This window comes from Coregonus clupeaformis, unplaced genomic scaffold, assembly GCF_020615455.1.
Source record: "Coregonus clupeaformis isolate EN_2021a unplaced genomic scaffold, ASM2061545v1 scaf2812, whole genome shotgun sequence".
Lineage (NCBI taxonomy): Eukaryota > Metazoa > Chordata > Actinopteri > Salmoniformes > Salmonidae > Coregonus > Coregonus clupeaformis.
This window is the reverse complement of record NW_025536266.1, coordinates 42404-61402: the sequence shown is the minus strand read 5'-3', so window position 1 is coordinate 61402 and position 18999 is coordinate 42404. Positions and strand designations below refer to the sequence as shown.

Genomic DNA, 18999 nt, shown 5'->3' with positions numbered 1-18999 from the left:
CACCCTCTCCCTCCCTCCCTCCCTCCCTCTACTCACCCTCTCCTCAGCTTGACTCAGCATGTTCATGGCTCTCTTGTTGACAGATCTCTCCTCCACCCTCTCTCCTCTCCCTCCCTCCCTCTACTCACCCTCTCCTCAGCTTGACTCAGCATGTTCATGGCTCTCTTGTTGACAGATCTCTCCTCCACCCTCTCCCCCTCCCTCCCTCCCTCTACTCACCCTCTCCTCAGCTTGACTCAGCATGTTCATGGCTCTCTTGTTGACAGATCTCTCCTCCACCCTCTCCCTCCCTCCCTCTACTCACCCTCTCCTCAGCTTGACTCAGCATGTTCATGGCTCTCTTGTTGACAGATCTCTCCTCCACCCTCTCTCTCTACTCACCCTCTCCTCAGCTTGACTCAGCATGTTCATGGCTCTCTTGTTGACAGATCTCTCCTCCACCCTCTCCCTCCCTCCCTCTACTCACCCTCTCCTCAGCTTGACTCAGCATGTTCATGGCTCTCTTGTTGACAGATCTCTCCTCCACCCTCTCTCCCTCCCTCCCTCCCTCTCTCTCCCTCCCTCCCTCTACTCACCCTCTCCTCAGCTTGACTCAGCATGTTCATGGCTCTCTTGTTGACAGATCTCTCCTCCACCTCTCTCTCTCCCTCCCTCCCTCTACTCACCCTCTCCTCAGCTTGACTCAGCATGTTCATGGCTCTCTTGTTGACAGATCTCTCCTCCACCCTCTCTCTCTCCCTCCCTCCCTCCCTCCCTCTACTCACCCTCTCCTCAGCTTGACTCAGCATGTTCATGGCTCTCTTGTTGACAGATCTCTCCTCCACCCTCTCTCTCTCTCCCTCCCTCCCTCTACTCACCCTCTCCTCAGCTTGACTCAGCATGTTCATGGCTCTCTTGTTGACAGATCTCTCCTCCACCCTCTCTCTCTCCCTCCCTCACTCACCCTCTCCTCGCTTGACTCAGCATGTTCTGGCTCTCTTGTTGACAGACTCTCCTCCCTCTCTCTCTCCCTCCCTCCCTCCCTCCCTCCCTCCCTCTCCCTCCCTCCCTCTACTCTTTCTCTCCTAGTCCCTGAAGGTGACAGGTTTTCTCCCCTAGTCCCTGAAGGTGACAGGTTTTCTCCCCTAGTCCCTGAAGGGGACAGGTTTTCTCCCCTAGTCCCTGAAGGGGACAGGTTTTCTCCCCTAGTCCCTGAAGGGGACAGGTTTTCTCCCCTAGTCCCAGGAGGGGACAGGTTTTCTCTCCTAGTCCCTGAAGGGGACAGGTTTTCTCCCCTAGTCCCTGAAGGGGACAGGGTTTTCCCCTAGTCCCTGAAGGGGACAGGTTGTGTATGTCGTTCCAGAGAGTGGCCAGTGGGAGTGTGTTTCGGGGAAGAGTCGTGAGCAGCTGCAGCGTTCCCTGTCCACCCTGCAGACAGACAGCAGACCTGACCTACGGGACAAGGCCCAGGAACTACGGAGACACATCCAGAGTCAGCCCTGAACACAACCCCTGGAGTCAACTCTGAACACACACACACACACACTCTTGAATCCGCCCCAGATCTCTGGGCAGGCGTGGTGATGATGTGTATTGTATTGTGTCAGTGGACGGCTGGCTGGGTTATTACAATTGGACAGCACCATAGTAAACAAACAACACCCGATTCCCTTTATAGTGCACTACTGTTGACCTGAACCCCTTTATAGTGCACTACTGTTGACCTGAACCCCTTTACAGTGCACTACTGTTGACCTGAACCCCTTTACAGTGCACTACTGTTGACCAGGTCCGATAGGACTCTCTGGTCTAAAGTAGTGCACTATATAGTCCAGGTATCAACTAGATTCAGCCGCGGGACGATTTTTATTTCTTTTTTTTTCTTGAGCGGATGGTCGAGTGGCCTAGTAGACCGAATTGATATAATAATTTGACCGAAACAATCATTTCAAACCTTGCTTACGTTTTGTATACGATCACATACATCTCTTAGGCGTGGGAAGGCTTTGGAACAGATTTCCTAAATTAAAATCACTTGGAGCTGGTTTTTACAGTCTTATGTCAAACCAAAAAAACTTTTTTTTTTTTTTATATACTCGAGGGGCCAGATAAAGTCACCGCCAGTTTGGGAACCCAGATAGAGGGAATAGGGTGCTGTGTAACGGCTCCTAAACAGGTTCCTTCTTTCTCTGCTGGCTGCAGCCAGTACAGACCTACTAGGGAACGTCCCCAATGGCACCCTATACCCCTACTAGTGGGAAGAGGGGGGCCATTTTGGGACGTAACCAAGGATGATACTGCAACTTTATTTAACACATTGGTTGTCGACGCCCTGGTCCTGGAGCGCGACTGTGTGAGCAGGGTTTTGTTCCAGCCCAGTACTAGCCAACACATCAACAACCTACCGGAACGTGTTTCGACTCATTCCGCGGAGGAGTGTCGGAGGAGGGGTTTTTGATTGATGAATTAAAGGTCACTAAATGAGTCAAGAGCTCCCCTCACCTGGTTGTCTACGTCTTCACTGAAAGGAGAAACCTGCGGACACGGCCCTCCGCGGAATGAGTTTGACACCCCTGATCTACTGGGTGGGTGCAGGCTTTTACTCCAACCCAGCACCTGGTTTGGATCAGAACTTGACTTGGACTGAAACAGGTGCCGGTACGGTTTTATATTTAGGTACAGGAGTTCATATTCTATAAAGAGGAACAGCAGTAGGACATTTGAGCTCCTGCCCAAGTCGAGCACGGGTCTTGATAGTTAACGTTAGTGCTGGGATGGAGCAAGAGCTCTTCAGGACTGGAGTTGGTGACCAGTGATTTAAGGGATGTTTCTGTCTGATCTGGTGTTTCACTTCTCTCCCTCCCCCAGTTTGCATGTTTAAAACAAAAAGGGTGTAAAAAATATTTTTTCAGAAACGTTGATAACCCAACAATGGACAGTGGTGTGAGAGGGAGGTGTGTAATTCTTGTGAATTTGTCCCCTAAATGAAATAAAAATTACCTGGAGCTTTGAGGAGTCATTATTTGGTTTTAAACTACTAATAAAAAGTTCAAACTGACAAGATGGTCTTTATGTGAAAGAAGCTTTATTTTAAACAGAAACACATTTACTGGATTACAAATTCCGCTGTAGAAACATGTCCCCCCAAGACAGTGGAGAAAGTAACAGACATTAAAATACTCACATTTGGTGCGGAACAGTAGATTTCAGACACACAGACAAAAGTATAAATTGCCATATATTTAGGTTTCATTATGTTAAGCCAAAAGGCTAGCTCCTGGCTAGTGGAATGGACAGCAAAATAACCATAGAAACGCTTTGGTGATGAACCCAAACAGACACGTAGAAACCTCTAGCATCAGTAAGCCCCTCGCTAGCTACAGACGTTAGCGGTGAGTTTTTCGTGCCTGCGGCCTTTGAGACGGGCCTTGTCGCTGTCCCTTGTGGGTCTGGTTCTGGTCTGGTTGGGCCTGGGTGGTACGGGACACGGCGGACACCCCGTCTACGAACTTGGTCTTGAACAGAACGTTGGCGTTGGTGAACATGCCATCCTTCAGAGACACCACCACAAACTGCAGAGTGAGGGGAAACAGCTTTAGGTGAGACAAAGACATTTATGAAATGTAGCCATTATAAAGTGGGTTCTATTATGATACTTTATATGACAGGTGTGTGTGGGACAGGTGTGTGTGTAGGACAGGTGTGTGTGTTACCTGGGAGTGTGTGAAGTGTGTTCTCAGCATCTGTCCTATATTCTGCGTGTGGGAGAGGTCCAGGGCAGCATCCACCTCATCCAATATGTAGATAGGAGCTGGTTTAAACAGCAGCATGGCCAGGATCAGAGACAGGGCTACCAGAGACCTGCAACATACACACCCAGTGAATGCGTTCGGCCACTGAGGATCCTTCTGTTCATCTACTGAGTCCACTTCAACAGAATCAATCAAAGCTGGTGTTAATGATCACTAGCCAATCAATAGAGCCGTCTGATCAATCATCTGACCTTGGACACCTTTTGGCTGCGTTTACACAGGCAGCCCTGTTCTGATATTCTTCCGACTAATTGGTCTTTTGGCCAATCATATCAGATATTTTTCATAGCTGATCTGGGTAAACACAGCCTTTGAGTTTGTAGAGGTTAGTAAACTGGCAATTAGTAGCACAAATCTCTCACACACACACAATACTAATGCGGGTGTCAATACATAATCAATAACCAATAAGTGAATGATTAAATCCAGCTCCCCGTACCGCTGTCCTCCGCTGAGTTCAGTGAGGTTCTCCTTCCATGTGTTTCCCAGAGCCACCTTGAACTCCAGGCCCTCAAGGGCCCCACAGCCTTCAGGGGGGGCCAGGCGGGCATCAGCCCCCGGCAGCAGGGTGGAGAAGATACTACCAAAGTCTTTATTCACCTGGAGACAGATAAATAGAGGAGGAGGAGAGGGAGAGGAGACAGAGATAAATAGGGGGGGGGGGGGGGGAGGGGAGACGGAGAGGAGACAGGGGAGAGGAGACAGAGAAAGGGGGGAGGGGGGAGACAGAGGGGAGAAGACAGAGAGGAGAGAGAAAGGGAGAGGAGAGAGAAAGGGGGAGAGTAAATAGAGGAGAGAGAGATAAATAGAGGAGAGAGAGGGAGAGGAGAGAGATACATAGGGGGGGAGAGGGGAGAAAGGGAGAGGAGACAGAGAAAGGGAGGAGACAGAAAGGGGGGAGAGAGGAGGGAGAGGAGACAGAGAAAGGGAGAGGAGACAGAGAAAGGGAGAGAGAGATAAATAGAGGAGAGAGAGATAAATAGAGGAGAGAGAGGGAGAGGAGAGAGAGAAAAATAGAGGAGAGGAGGAGAGAGAGAGAAAGGGAGAGGAGTGTAATGAGGTGGTTTGATGAGTCACTTTGCCAGAGACCTGAAGACTTAGCTCCTGTTAGCTCCTAGAAATAATGTCTAGGCTTTGGCTCAGAGGGCTAACACAGTCTTGTGATGAAATCATGTCTAGGCTTTGGCTCAGAGGGCTAACGCAGTCTTGTGATAAAAGCAGAAAGACAGCATTTTTACCACAACTTTTTACTGATTTCACATCAAATGGTCCTGTATCGTTAGACATTTTTCAATCACACACATTACAGACAGACAGACCTTCTGCCAGACAGACAGAGACAGACCTTCTGCCAGACAGACAGAGACAGACCTTCTGCCAGACAGACAGAGACAGACCTTCTGCCAGGCGATGTTGAGGGCCTCCTTCTTCTTCTGGTCCAGCTCCTCGATGGTCTGGAGGATCTTCGACTTGTCATTCTCCACGATCCTCTTCTTCTTCATCAGGTCATTATACTGATGGATGGAAGGGGAGTTAGGTCAAAATAGGGTCACGGGTCACGTTCTCAACTCTCCTCCAATCATATCAAAAGGGTGCTACCATTACCTATTGAAATCTGACAGAACCTCAAGAAGAGCCCAAGAGGGGAAGGAGGGGTCAAAATAGATTTGATCCAAAAGGTAACACACACACACACACACACACTCACCCTCTCCTCAGCTTGACTCAACATGTTCATGGCTCTCTTGTTGACAGATCTCTCCTCCACCCACCCTCTCTCTCTCTCTCTCTCTCTCTCCCTCCCTCCCTCCCTCCCTCTCTCTCTCTCTCTCTCTCCCTCCCTCTCTCTCTCTCTCTCTCCCTCCCTCTACTCACCCTCTCCTCAGCTTGACTCAACATGTTCATGGCTCTCTTGTTGACAGATCTCTCCTCCACCCACCCTCTCTCTCTCTCTCCCTCCCTCTCTCCCTCCCTCCCTCCCTCTCTCTCTCTCCCTCCCTCTACTCACCCTCTCCTCAGCTTGACTCAGCATGTTCATGGCTCTCTTGTTGACAGATCTCTCCTCCACCCTCTCTCTCTCTCTCTCTCCCTCCCTCCCTCTACTCACCCTCTCCTCAGCTTGACTCAGCATGTTCATGGCTCTCTTGTTGACAGATCTCTCCTCCACCCTCTCTCCCTCCCTCCCTCCCTCCCTCTACTCACCCTCTCCTCAGCTTGACTCAGCATGTTCATGGCTCTCTTGTTGACAGATCTCTCCTCCACCCTCTCTCCCTCCCTCCCTCCCTCTACTCACCCTCTCCTCAGCTTGACTCAACATGTTCATGGCTCTCTTGTTGACAGATCTCTCCTCCACCCACCCTCTCTCTCTCTCTCTCTCCCTCCCTCCCTCCCTCCCTCTCTCTCTCTCCCTCCCTCTACTCACCCTCTCCTCAGCTTGACTCAGCATGTTCATGGCTCTCTTGTTGACAGATCTCTCCTCCACCCTCTCTCTCTCTCTCTCTCCCTCCCTCTACTCACCCTCTCCTCAGCTTGACTCAGCATGTTCATGGCTCTCTTGTTGACAGATCTCTCCTCCACCCTCTCTCCCTCCCTCCCTCCCTCTACTCACCCTCTCCTCAGCTTGACTCAACATGTTCATGGCTCTCTTGTTGACAGATCTCTCCTCCACCCTCTCTCCCTCCCTCCCTCCCTCTACTCACCCTCTCCTCAGCTTGACTCAGCATGTTCATGGCTCTCTTGTTGACAGATCTCTCCTCCCTCCCTCTACTCACCCTCTCCTCAGCTTGACTCAGCATGTTCATGGCTCTCTTGTTGACAGATCTCTCCTCCCTCCCTCTCTCTCTCTCCCTCCCTCTACTCACCCTCTCCTCAGCTTGACTCAGCATGTTCATGGCTCTCTTGTTGACAGATCTCTCCTCCACCCTCTCTCCCTCCCTCCCTCCCTCTACTCACCCTCTCCCTCCCTCCCTCTACTCACCCTCTCCTCAGCTTGACTCAGCATGTTCATGGCTCTCTTGTTGACAGATCTCTCCTCCACCCTCTCTCCCTCCCTCCCTCCCTCTACTCACCCTCTCCTCAGCTTGACTCAACATGTTCATGGCTCTCTTGTTGACAGATCTCTCCTCCACCCTCTCTCCCTCCCTCCCTCCCTCTACTCACCCTCTCCTCAGCTTGACTCAGCATGTTCATGGCTCTCTTGTTGACAGATCTCTCCTCCCTCCCTCTCTCTCTCTCCCTCCCTCTACTCACCCTCTCCTCAGCTTGACTCAGCATGTTCATGGCTCTCTTGTTGACAGATCTCTCTTCCCTCCCTCTCTCTCTCTCCCTCCCTCTACTCACCCTCTCCTCAGCTTGACTCAGCATGTTCATGGCTCTCTTGTTGACAGATCTCTCCTCCACCCTCTCTCCCTCCCTCCCTCCCTCTACTCACCCTCTCCCTCCCTCCCTCCCTCTACTCACCCTCTCCTCAGCTTGACTCAGCATGTTCATGGCTCTCTTGTTGACAGATCTCTCCTCCACCCTCTCCCTCCCTCCCTCCCTCCCTCTACTCACCCTCTCCTCAGCTTGACTCAGCATGTTCATGGCTCTCTTGTTGACAGATCTCTCCTCCACCCTCTCCCTCCCTCCCTCCCTCCCTCCCTCTACTCACCCTCTCCTCAGCTTGACTCAGCATGTTCATGGCTCTCTTGTTGACAGATCTCTCCTCCACCCTCTCCCTCCCTCCCTCCCTCCCTCTACTCACCCTCTCCTCAGCTTGACTCAGCATGTTCATGGCTCTCTTGTTGACAGATCTCTCCTCCACCCTCTCTCCCTCCCTCTACTCACCCTCTCCTCAGCTTGACTCAACATGTTCATGGCTCTCTTGTTGACAGATCTCTCCTCCACCCTCTCCCTCCCTCCCTCCCTCCCTCTACTCACCCTCTCCTCAGCTTGACTCAGCATGTTCATGGCTCTCTTGTTGACAGATCTCTCCTCCACCCTCTCTCCCTCCCTCCCTCCCTCTACTCACCCTCTCCTCAGCTTGACTCAACATGTTCATGGCTCTCTTGTTGACAGATCTCTCCTCCACCCTCTCCCTCCCTCCCTCCCTCCCTCTACTCACCCTCTCCTCAGCTTGACTCAGCATGTTCATGGCTCTCTTGTTGACAGATCTCTCCTCCACTCTCTCCCTCCCTCCCTCCCTCCCTCTACTCACCCTCTCCTCAGCTTGACTCAGCATGTTCATGGCTCTCTTGTTGACAGATCTCTCCTCCACCCTCTCTCCCTCCCTCCCTCCCTCTACTCACCCTCTCCTCAGCTTGACTCAACATGTTCATGGCTCTCTTGTTGACAGATCTCTCCTCCACCCTCTCCCTCCCTCCCTCCCTCCCTCCCTCTACTCACCCTCTCCTCAGCTTGACTCAGCATGTTCATGGCTCTCTTGTTGACAGATCTCTCCTCCACCCTCTCTCTCTCCCTCCCTCCCTCTACTCACCCTCTCCTCAGCTTGACTCAGCATGTTCATGGCTCTCTTGTTGACAGATCTCTCCTCCACCCTCTCCCTCCCTCCCTCTACTCACCCTCTCCTCAGCTTGACTCAGCATGTTCATGGCTCTCTTGTTGACAGATCTCTCCTCCACCCTCTCCCTCCCTCCCTCTACTCACCCTCTCCTCAGCTTGACTCAGCATGTTCATGGCTCTCTTGTTGACAGATCTCTCCTCCACCCTCTCTCTACTCACCCTCTCCTCAGCTTGACTCAGCATGTTCATGGCTCTCTTGTTGACAGATCTCTCCTCCACCCTCTCCCTCCCTCCCTCTACTCACCCTCTCCTCAGCTTGACTCAGCATGTTCATGGCTCTCTTGTTGACAGATCTCTCCTCCACCCTCTCTCCCTCCCTCCCTCCCTCTCTCTCCCTCCCTCCCTCTACTCCCCCCTCTCCTCAGCTTGACTCAGCATGTTCATGGCTCTCTTGTTGACAGATCTCTCCTCCACCCTCTCTCTCCCTCCCTCCCTCTACTCACCCTCTCCTCAGCTTGACTCAGCATGTTCATGGCTCTCTTGTTGACAGATCTCTCCTCCACCCTCTCTCCCTCCCTCCCTCCCTCTCTCTCCCTCCCTCCCTCTACTCACCCTCTCCTCAGCTTGACTCAGCATGTTCATGGCTCTCTTGTTGACAGATCTCTCCTCCACCCTCTCTCTCTCTCCCTCCCTCCCTCTACTCACCCTCTCCTCAGCTTGACTCAGCATGTTCATGGCTCTCTTGTTGACAGATCTCTCCTCCACCCTCTCTCTCTCCCTCCCTCCCTCTACTCACCCTCTCCTCAGCTTGACTCAGCATGTTCATGGCTCTCTTGTTGACAGATCTCTCCTCCACCCTCTCTCTCTCCCTCCCTCCCTCTCTCCCTCCCTCCCTCCCTCCCTCTCCCTCCCTCTCCCTCCCTCCCTCCCTCTACTCTTTCTCTCCTAGTCCCTGAAGGTGACAGGTTTTCTCCCCTAGTCCCTGAAGGGGACAGGTTTTCTCCCCTAGTCCCTGAAGGGGACAGGTTTTCTCCCCTAGTCCCTGAAGGGGACAGGTTTTCTCCCCTAGTCCCAGGAGGGGACAGGTTTTCTCTCCTAGTCCCTGAAGGGGACAGGTTTTCTCCCCTAGTCCCTGAAGGGGACAGGTTTTCTCCCCTAGTCCCTGAAGGGGACAGGTTGTGTATGTCGTTCCAGAGAGTGGCCAGTGGGAGTGTGTTTCGGGGAAGAGTCGGGAGCAGCTGCAGCGTTCCCTGTCCACCCTGCAGACAGACAGCAGACCTGACCTACGGGACAAGGCCCAGGAACTACGGAGACACATCCAGAGTCAGCCCTGAACACAACCCCTGGAGTCAACTCTGAACACACACACACACACTCTTGAATCCGCCCCAGATCTCTGGGCAGGCGTGGTGATGATGTGTATTGTATTGTGTCAGTGGACGGCTGGTTGGGTTATTACAATTGGACAGCACCATAGTAAACAAACAACACCCGATTCCCTTTACAGTGCACTACTGTTGACCTGAACCCCTTTACAGTGCACTACTGTTGACCTGAACCCCTTTACAGTGCACTACTGTTGACCTGAACCCCTTTACAGTGCACTACTGTTGACCTGAACCCCTTTACAGTGCACTACTGTTGACCTGAACCCCTTTATAGTGCACTACTGTTGACCTGAACCCCTTTATAGTGCACTACTGTTGACCTGAACCCCTTTACAGTGCACTACTGTTGACCTGAACCCCTATATAGTGCACTACTGTTGACCAGGTCCGATAGGACTCTCTGGTCTAAAGTAGTGCACTATATAGTCCAGGTATCAACTAGATTCAGCCGCGGGACGATTTTTATTTCTTTTTTTTTCTTGAGCGGATGGTCGAGTGGCCTAGTAGACCGAATTGATATAATAATTTGACCGAAACAATCATTTCAAACCTTGCTTACGTTTTGTATACGATCACATACATCTCTTAGGCGTGGGAAGGCTTTGGAACAGATTTCCACAAATAAAATCACTTGGAGCTGGTTTTTACAGTCTTATGTCAAACCCAAAAAACTTTTTTTTTTTTTTATATACTCGAGGGGCCAGATAAAGTCACCGCCAGTTTGGGAACCCAGATAGAGGGAATAGGGTGCTGTGTAACGGCTCCTAAACAGGTTCCTTCTTTCTCTGCTGGCTGCAGCCAGTACAGACCTACTAGTGAACGTCCCAAATGGCACCCTATACCCCTACTAGTGGGAAGATGGGGGCCATTTTGGGACGTAACCAAGGATGATACTGCAACTTTATTTAACACATTGGTTGTCGACGCCCTGGTCCTGGAGCGCGACTGTGTGAGCAGGGTTTTGTTCCAGCCCAGTACTAGCCAACACATCAACAACCTACCGGAACGTGTTTCGACTCATTCCGCGGAGGAGTGTCGGAGGAGGGTTTTTGATTGATGAATTAAAGGTCACTAAATGAGTCAAGAGCTCCCCTCACCTGGTTGTCTACGTCTTCACTGAAAGGAGAAACCTGCGGACACGGCCCTCCGCGGAATGAGTTTGACACCCCTGATCTACTGGGTGGGTGCAGGCTTTTACTCCAACCCAGCACCTGGTTTGGATCAGAACTTGACTTGGACTGAAACAGGTGCCGGTACGGTTTTATATTTAGGTACAGGAGTTCATATTCTATAAAGAGGAACAGCAGTAGGACATTTGAGCTCCTGCCCAAGTCAAGCACGGGTCTTGATAGTTAACGTTAGTGCTGGGATGGAGCAAGAGCTCTTCAGGACTGGAGTTGGTGACCAGTGATTTAAGGGATGTTTCTGTCTGATCTGGTGTTTCACTTCTCTCCCTCCCCCCAGTTTGCATGTTTAAAACAAAAAGGGTGTAAAAATATTTTTTCAGAAACGTTGATAACCCAACAATGGACAGTGGTGTGAGAGGGAGGTGTGTAATTCTTGTGAATTTGTCCCCTAAATGAAATAAAAAATTACCTGGAGCTTTGAGGAGTCATTATTTGGTTTTAAACTACTAATAAAAAGTTCAAACTGACAAGATGGTCTTTATGTGAAAGAAGCTTTATTTTAAACAGAAACACATTTACTGGATTACAAATTCCGCTGTAGAAACATGTCCCCCCCCAAGACAGTGGAGAAAGTAACAGACATTAAAATACTCACATTTGGTGCGGAACAGTAGATTTCAGACACACAGACAAAAGTATAAATTGCCATATATTTAGGTTTCATTATGTTAAGCCAAAAGGCTAGCTCCTGGCTAGTGGAATGGACAGCAAAATAACCATAGAAACGCTTTGGTGATGAACCCAAACAGACACGTAGAAACCTCTAGCATCAGTAAGCCCCTCGCTAGCTACAGACGTTAGCGGTGAGTTTTTCGTGCCTGCGGCCTTTGAGACGGGCCTTGTCGCTGTCCCTTGTGGGTCTGGTTCTGGTCTGGTTGGGCCTGGGTGGTACGGGACACGGCGGACACCCCGTCTACGAACTTGGTCTTGAACAGAACGTTGGCGTTGGTGAACATGCCATCCTTCAGAGACACCACCACAAACTGCAGAGTGAGGGGAAACAGCTTTAGGTGAGACAAAGACATTTATGAAATGTAGCCATTATAAAGTGGGTTCTATTATGATACTTTATATGACAGGTGTGTGTGGGACAGGTGTGTGTGTAGGACAGGTGTGTGTGTTACCTGGGAGTGTGTGAAGTGTGTTCTCAGCATCTGTCCTATATTCTGCGTGTGGGAGAGGTCCAGGGCAGCATCCACCTCATCCAATATGTAGATAGGAGCTGGTTTAAACAGCAGCATGGCCAGGATCAGAGACAGGGCTACCAGAGACCTGCAACATACACACCCAGTGAATGCGTTCGGCCACTGAGGATCCTTCTGTTCATCTACTGAGTCCACTTCAACAGAATCAATCAAAGCTGGTGTTAATGATCACTAGCCAATCAATAGAGCCGTCTGATCAATCATCTGACCTTGGACACCTTTTGGCTGCGTTTACACAGGCAGCCCTGTTCTGATATTCTTCCGACTAATTGGTCTTTTGGCCAATCATATCAGATATTTTTCATAGCTGATCTGGGTAAACACAGCCTTTGAGTTTGTAGAGGTTAGTAAACTGGCAATTAGTAGCACAAATCTCTCACACACACACAATACTAATGCGGGTGTCAATACATAATCAATAACCAATAAGTGAATGATTAAATCCAGCTCCCCGTACCGCTGTCCTCCGCTGAGTTCAGTGAGGTTCTCCTTCCATGTGTTTCCCAGAGCCACCTTGAACTCCAGGCCCTCAAGGGCCCCACAGCCTTCAGGGGGGGCCAGGCGGGCATCAGCCCCCGGCAGCAGGGTGGAGAAGATACTACCAAAGTCTTTATTCACCTGGAGACAGATAAATAGAGGAGAGAGGAGAGGGGAGAGGAGACAGAGATAAATAGAGGGGGAGGGGGAGAGGAGAGGAGAGAGAGAAAGGGAGAGGAGACAGAGAAAGGGAGAGGAGACAGAGAAAGGGAGAGGAGACAGAGAAAGGGAGAGGAGACAGAAAGGGAGAGGAGAGAGAGATAAATAGAGGAGAGGGGGAGAGGAGAGAGAGAGAAAGGGAGAGGAGAGAGAGAGAGAGAGAGAGAGATAAATAGAGGAGAGAGATAAATAGAGGAGAGAGAGGGAGAGGAGAGAGAGATACATGAGGGAGAGGAGAGGAGAGAGAGAAAGGGAGAGGGAGACAGAGAAAGGGAGAGGAGACAGAGAAAGGGAGGGAGACAGAGAAAGGGAGAGGAGAGAGAGAGAGGGAGAGGAGACAGAGAAAGGGAGAGGAGACAGAGAAAGGGAGAGAGATAAATAGAGGAGAGAGATAAATAGAGGAGAGAGGGGGGAGAGAGAGAAAAAATAGAGGAGAGGGGAGAGGAGAGAGAGAGAAAGGGAGAGGAGTGTAATGAGGTGGTTTGATGAGTCACTTTGCCAGAGACCTGAAGACTTAGCTCCTGTTAGCTCCTAGAAATAATGTCTAGGCTTTGGCTCAGAGGGCTAACACAGTCTTGTGATGAAATCATGTCTAGGCTTTGGCTCAGAGGGCTAACGCAGTCTTGTGATAAAAGCAGAAAGACAGCATTTTTACCACAACTTTTTACTGATTTCACATCAAATGGTCCTGTATCGTTAGACATTTTTCAATCACACACATTACAGACAGACAGACCTTCTGCCAGACAGACAGAGACAGACCTTCTGCCAGACAGACAGAGACAGACCTTCTGCCAGGCGATGTTGAGGGCCTCCTTCTTCTTCTGGTCCAGCTCCTCGATGGTCTGGAGGATCTTCGACTTGTCATTCTCCACGATCCTCTTCTTCTTCATCAGGTCATTATACTGATGGATGGAAGGGGGAGTTAGGTCAAAATAGGGTCACGGGTCACGTTCTCAACTCTCCTCCAATCATATCAAAAGGGTGCTACCATTACCTATTGAAATCTGACAGAACCTCAAGAAGAGCCCAAGAGGGGAAGGAGGGGTCAAAATAGATTTGATCCAAAAGGTAACACACACACACACACACACACACTCACCCTCTCCTCAGCTTGACTCAACATGTTCATGGCTCTCTTGTTGACAGATCTCTCCTCCACCCACCCTCTCTCTCTCTCTCTCTCTCTCCCTCCCTCCCTCCCTCCCTCTCTCTCTCTCTCTCTCTCCCTCCCTCTCTCTCTCTCTCTCTCCCTCCCTCTACTCACCCTCTCCTCAGCTTGACTCAACATGTTCATGGCTCTCTTGTTGACAGATCTCTCCTCCACCCACCCTCTCTCTCTCTCTCCCTCCCTCTCTCCCTCCCTCCCTCCCTCTCTCTCTCTCCCTCCCTCTACTCACCCTCTCCTCAGCTTGACTCAGCATGTTCATGGCTCTCTTGTTGACAGATCTCTCCTCCACCCTCTCTCTCTCTCTCTCTCCCTCCCTCCCTCTACTCACCCTCTCCTCAGCTTGACTCAGCATGTTCATGGCTCTCTTGTTGACAGATCTCTCCTCCACCCTCTCTCCCTCCCTCCCTCCCTCCCTCTACTCACCCTCTCCTCAGCTTGACTCAGCATGTTCATGGCTCTCTTGTTGACAGATCTCTCCTCCACCCTCTCTCCCTCCCTCCCTCCCTCTACTCACCCTCTCCTCAGCTTGACTCAACATGTTCATGGCTCTCTTGTTGACAGATCTCTCCTCCACCCACCCTCTCTCTCTCTCTCTCTCCCTCCCTCCCTCCCTCCCTCTCTCTCTCTCCCTCCCTCTACTCACCCTCTCCTCAGCTTGACTCAGCATGTTCATGGCTCTCTTGTTGACAGATCTCTCCTCCACCCTCTCTCTCTCTCTCTCTCCCTCCCTCTACTCACCCTCTCCTCAGCTTGACTCAGCATGTTCATGGCTCTCTTGTTGACAGATCTCTCCTCCACCCTCTCTCCCTCCCTCCCTCCCTCTACTCACCCTCTCCTCAGCTTGACTCAACATGTTCATGGCTCTCTTGTTGACAGATCTCTCCTCCACCCTCTCTCCCTCCCTCCCTCCCTCTACTCACCCTCTCCTCAGCTTGACTCAGCATGTTCATGGCTCTCTTGTTGACAGATCTCTCCTCCCTCCCTCTACTCACCCTCTCCTCAGCTTGACTCAGCATGTTCATGGCTCTCTTGTTGACAGATCTCTCCTCCCTCCCTCTCTCTCTCTCCCTCCCTCTACTCACCCTCTCCTCAGCTTGACTCAGCATGTTCATGGCTCTCTTGTTGACAGATCTCTCCTCCACCCTCTCTCCCTCCCTCCCTCCCTCTACTCACCCTCTCCCTCCCTCCCTCTACTCACCCTCTCCTCAGCTTGACTCAGCATGTTCATGGCTCTCTTGTTGACAGATCTCTCCTCCACCCTCTCTCCCTCCCTCCCTCCCTCTACTCACCCTCTCCTCAGCTTGACTCAGCATGTTCATGGCTCTCTTGTTGACAGATCTCTCCTCCCTCCCTCTCTCTCTCTCCCTCCCTCTACTCACCCTCTCCTCAGCTTGACTCAGCATGTTCATGGCTCTCTTGTTGACAGATCTCTCTTCCCTCCCTCTCTCTCTCTCCCTCCCTCTACTCACCCTCTCCTCAGCTTGACTCAGCATGTTCATGGCTCTCTTGTTGACAGATCTCTCCTCCACCCTCTCTCCCTCCCTCCCTCCCTCTACTCACCCTCTCCCTCCCTCCCTCCCTCTACTCACCCTCTCCTCAGCTTGACTCAGCATGTTCATGGCTCTCTTGTTGACAGATCTCTCCTCCACCCTCTCCCTCCCTCCCTCCCTCCCTCTACTCACCCTCTCCTCAGCTTGACTCAGCATGTTCATGGCTCTCTTGTTGACAGATCTCTCCTCCACCCTCTCCCTCCCTCCCTCCCTCCCTCTACTCACCCTCTCCTCAGCTTGACTCAGCATGTTCATGGCTCTCTTGTTGACAGATCTCTCCTCCACCCTCTCTCCCTCCCTCCCTCCCTCTACTCACCCTCTCCTCAGCTTGACTCAACATGTTCATGGCTCTCTTGTTGACAGATCTCTCCTCCACCCTCTCCCTCCCTCCCTCCCTCCCTCTACTCACCCTCTCCTCAGCTTGACTCAGCATGTTCATGGCTCTCTTGTTGACAGATCTCTCCTCCACCCTCTCTCCCTCCCTCCCTCCCTCTACTCACCCTCTCCTCAGCTTGACTCAACATGTTCATGGCTCTCTTGTTGACAGATCTCTCCTCCACCCTCTCCCTCCCTCCCTCCCTCCCTCTACTCACCCTCTCCTCAGCTTGACTCAGCATGTTCATGGCTCTCTTGTTGACAGATCTCTCCTCCACCCTCTCCCTCCCTCCCTCCCTCCCTCTACTCACCCTCTCCTCAGCTTGACTCAGCATGTTCATGGCTCTCTTGTTGACAGATCTCTCCTCCACCCTCTCTCCCTCCCTCCCTCCCTCTACTCACCCTCTCCTCAGCTTGACTCAACATGTTCATGGCTCTCTTGTTGACAGATCTCTCCTCCACCCTCTCCCTCCCTCCCTCCCTCCCTCCCTCTACTCACCCTCTCCTCAGCTTGACTCAGCATGTTCATGGCTCTCTTGTTGACAGATCTCTCCTCCACCCTCTCTCCCTCCCTCCCTCCCTCTACTCACCCTCTCCTCAGCTTGACTCAACATGTTCATGGCTCTCTTGTTGACAGATCTCTCCTCCACCCTCTCCCTCCCTCCCTCCCTCCCTCTACTCACCCTCTCCTCAGCTTGACTCAGCATGTTCATGGCTCTCTTGTTGACAGATCTCTCCTCCACCCTCTCTCCCTCCCTCCCTCCCTCCCTCTACTCACCCTCTCCTCAGCTTGACTCAGCATGTTCATGGCTCTCTTGTTGACAGATCTCTCCTCCACCCTCTCCCTCCCTCCCTCCCTCCCTCTACTCACCCTCTCCTCAGCTTGACTCAACATGTTCATGGCTCTCTTGTTGACAGATCTCTCCTCCACCCTCTCCCTCCCTCCCTCCCTCCCTCTACTCACCCTCTCCTCAGCTTGACTCAGCATGTTCATGGCTCTCTTGTTGACAGATCTCTCCTCCACCCTCTCTCTCTCCCTCCCTCCCTCTACTCACCCTCTCCTCAGCTTGACTCAGCATGTTCATGGCTCTCTTGTTGACAGATCTCTCCTCCACCCTCTCCCTCCCTCCCTCTACTCACCCTCTCCTCAGCTTGACTCAGCATGTTCATGGCTCTCTTGTTGACAGATCTCTCCTCCACCCTCTCCCTCCCTCCCTCTACTCACCCTCTCCTCAGCTTGACTCAGCATGTTCATGGCTCTCTTGTTGACAGATCTCTCCTCCACCCTCTCTCTCTCCCTCCCTCCCTCCCTCTACTCACCCTCTCCTCAGCTTGACTCAGCATGTTCATGGCTCTCTTGTTGACAGATCTCTCCTCCACCCTCTCTCCCTCCCTCCCTCCCTCTACTCACCCTCTCCTCAGCTTGACTCAACATGTTCATGGCTCTCTTGTTGACAGATCTCTCCTCCACCCTCTCTCCCTCCCTCCCTCCCTCTACTCACCCTCTCCTCAGCTTGACTCAGCATGTTCATGGCTCTCTTGTTGACAGATCTCTCCTCCCTCCCTCTACTCACCCTCTCCTCAGCTTGACTCAGCATGTTCATGGCTCTCTTGTTGACAGATCTCTCCTCCCTCCCTCTCTCTCTCTCCCTCCCTCTACTCACCCTCTCCTCAGCTTGACTCAGCATGTTCATGGCTCTCTTGTTGACAGATCTCTCCTCCACCCTCTCTCCCTCCCTCCCTCCCTCTACTCACCCTCTCCCTCCCTCCCTCTACTCACCCTCTCCTCAGCTTGACTCAGCATGTTCATGGCTCTCTTGTTGACAGATCTCTCCTCCACCCTCTCTCCCTCCCTCCCTCCCTCTACTCACCCTCTCCTCAGCTTGACTCAACATGTTCATGGCTCTCTTGTTGACAGATCTCTCCTCCACCCTCTCCTCCCTCCCTCCCTCCCTCTACTCACCCTCTCCTCAGCTTGACTCAGCATGTTCATGGCTCTCTTGTTGACAGATCTCTCCTCCCCCCTCTCTCTCTCCCTCCCTCCCTCTACTCACCCTCTCCTCAGCTTGACTCAGCATGTTCATGGCTCTCTTGTTGACAGATCTCTCCTCCCTCCCTCTCTCTCTCTCCCTCCCTCTACTCACCCTCTCCTCAGCTTGACTCAGCATGTTCATGGCTCTCTTGTTGACAGATCTCTCCTCCACCCTCTCTCCCTCCCTCCCTCCCTCACTCACCTCTCCCTCCCTCCCTCCCTCTACTCACCCTCTCCTCAGCTTGACTCAGCATGTTCATGGCTCTCTTGTTGACAGATCTCTCCTCCACCCTCTCCCTCCCTCCCTCCCTCCCTCTACTCACCCTCTCCTCAGCTTGACTCAACATGTTCATGGCTCTCTTGTTGACAGATCTCTCCTCCACCCTCTCCCTCCCTCCCTCCCTCCCTCTACTCACCCTCTCCTCAGCTTGACTCAGCATGTTCATGGCTCTCTTGTTGACAGATCTCTCCTCCACCCTCTCTCTCCTCCCTCCCTCCCTCTACTCACCCTCTCCTCAGCTTGACTCAACATGTTCATGGCTCTCTTGTTGACAGATCTCTCCTCCACCCTCTCTCCCTCCCTCCCTCCCTCTACTCACCCTCTCCTCAGCTTGACTCAGCATGTTCATGGCTCTCTTGTTGACAGATCTCTCCTCCACCCTCTCTCCCTCCCTCCCTCCCTCTACTCACCCTCTCCTCAGCTTGACTCAGCATGTTCATGGCTCTCTTGTTGACAGATCTCTCCTCCACCCTCTCTCCCTCCCTCCCTCTACTCACCCTCTCCTCAGCTTGACTCAACATGTTCATGGCTCTCTTGTTGACAGATCTCTCCTCCACCCTCTCCTCCCTCCCTCCCTCTACTCACCCTCTCCTCAGCTTGACTCAGCATGTTCATGGCTCTCTTGTTGACAGATCTCTCCTCCACCCTCTCTCCCCTCCCTCCCTCCCTCTACTCACCCTCTCCTCAGCTTGACTCAGCATGTTCATGGCTCTCTTGTTGACAGATCTCTCCTCCACCCTCTCTCCCTCCCTCCCTCCCTCTACTCACCCTCTCCTCAGCTTGACTCAGCATGTTCATGGCTCTCTTGTTGACAGATCTCTCCT

General features: G+C 52.0%; 2 protein-coding genes across 2 annotated transcripts; both read right to left on the bottom strand.

Annotated features, from left to right (window-relative positions):
• Positions 1-3127: 3127 nt before the first annotated feature.
• On the bottom strand, positions 3128-9121 carry LOC123489178 (structural maintenance of chromosomes protein 2-like). Its single transcript, XM_045219832.1, has 5 exons — positions 9088-9121; positions 5189-5305; positions 4231-4391; positions 3693-3840; positions 3128-3551 (listed from the first exon to the last, which is right to left on the bottom strand). The coding sequence occupies exons 1-5, from the start codon at positions 9115-9117 to the stop codon at positions 3366-3368; spliced, it is 642 nt and encodes a 213-aa protein (XP_045075767.1). The 5' UTR covers positions 9118-9121; the 3' UTR covers positions 3128-3365.
• A 2222-nt stretch (positions 9122-11343) lies between these two features.
• LOC123489179 (structural maintenance of chromosomes protein 2-like) lies at positions 11344-14710 on the bottom strand. Its single transcript, XM_045219833.1, has 5 exons — positions 14677-14710; positions 13556-13672; positions 12529-12689; positions 11991-12138; positions 11344-11849 (listed from the first exon to the last, which is right to left on the bottom strand). Exons 1-5 carry the CDS (start codon positions 14704-14706, stop codon positions 11664-11666), a joined length of 642 nt encoding a protein of 213 aa, XP_045075768.1. The 5' UTR covers positions 14707-14710; the 3' UTR covers positions 11344-11663.
• Between the last annotated feature and the right edge of the window lie 4289 nt (positions 14711-18999).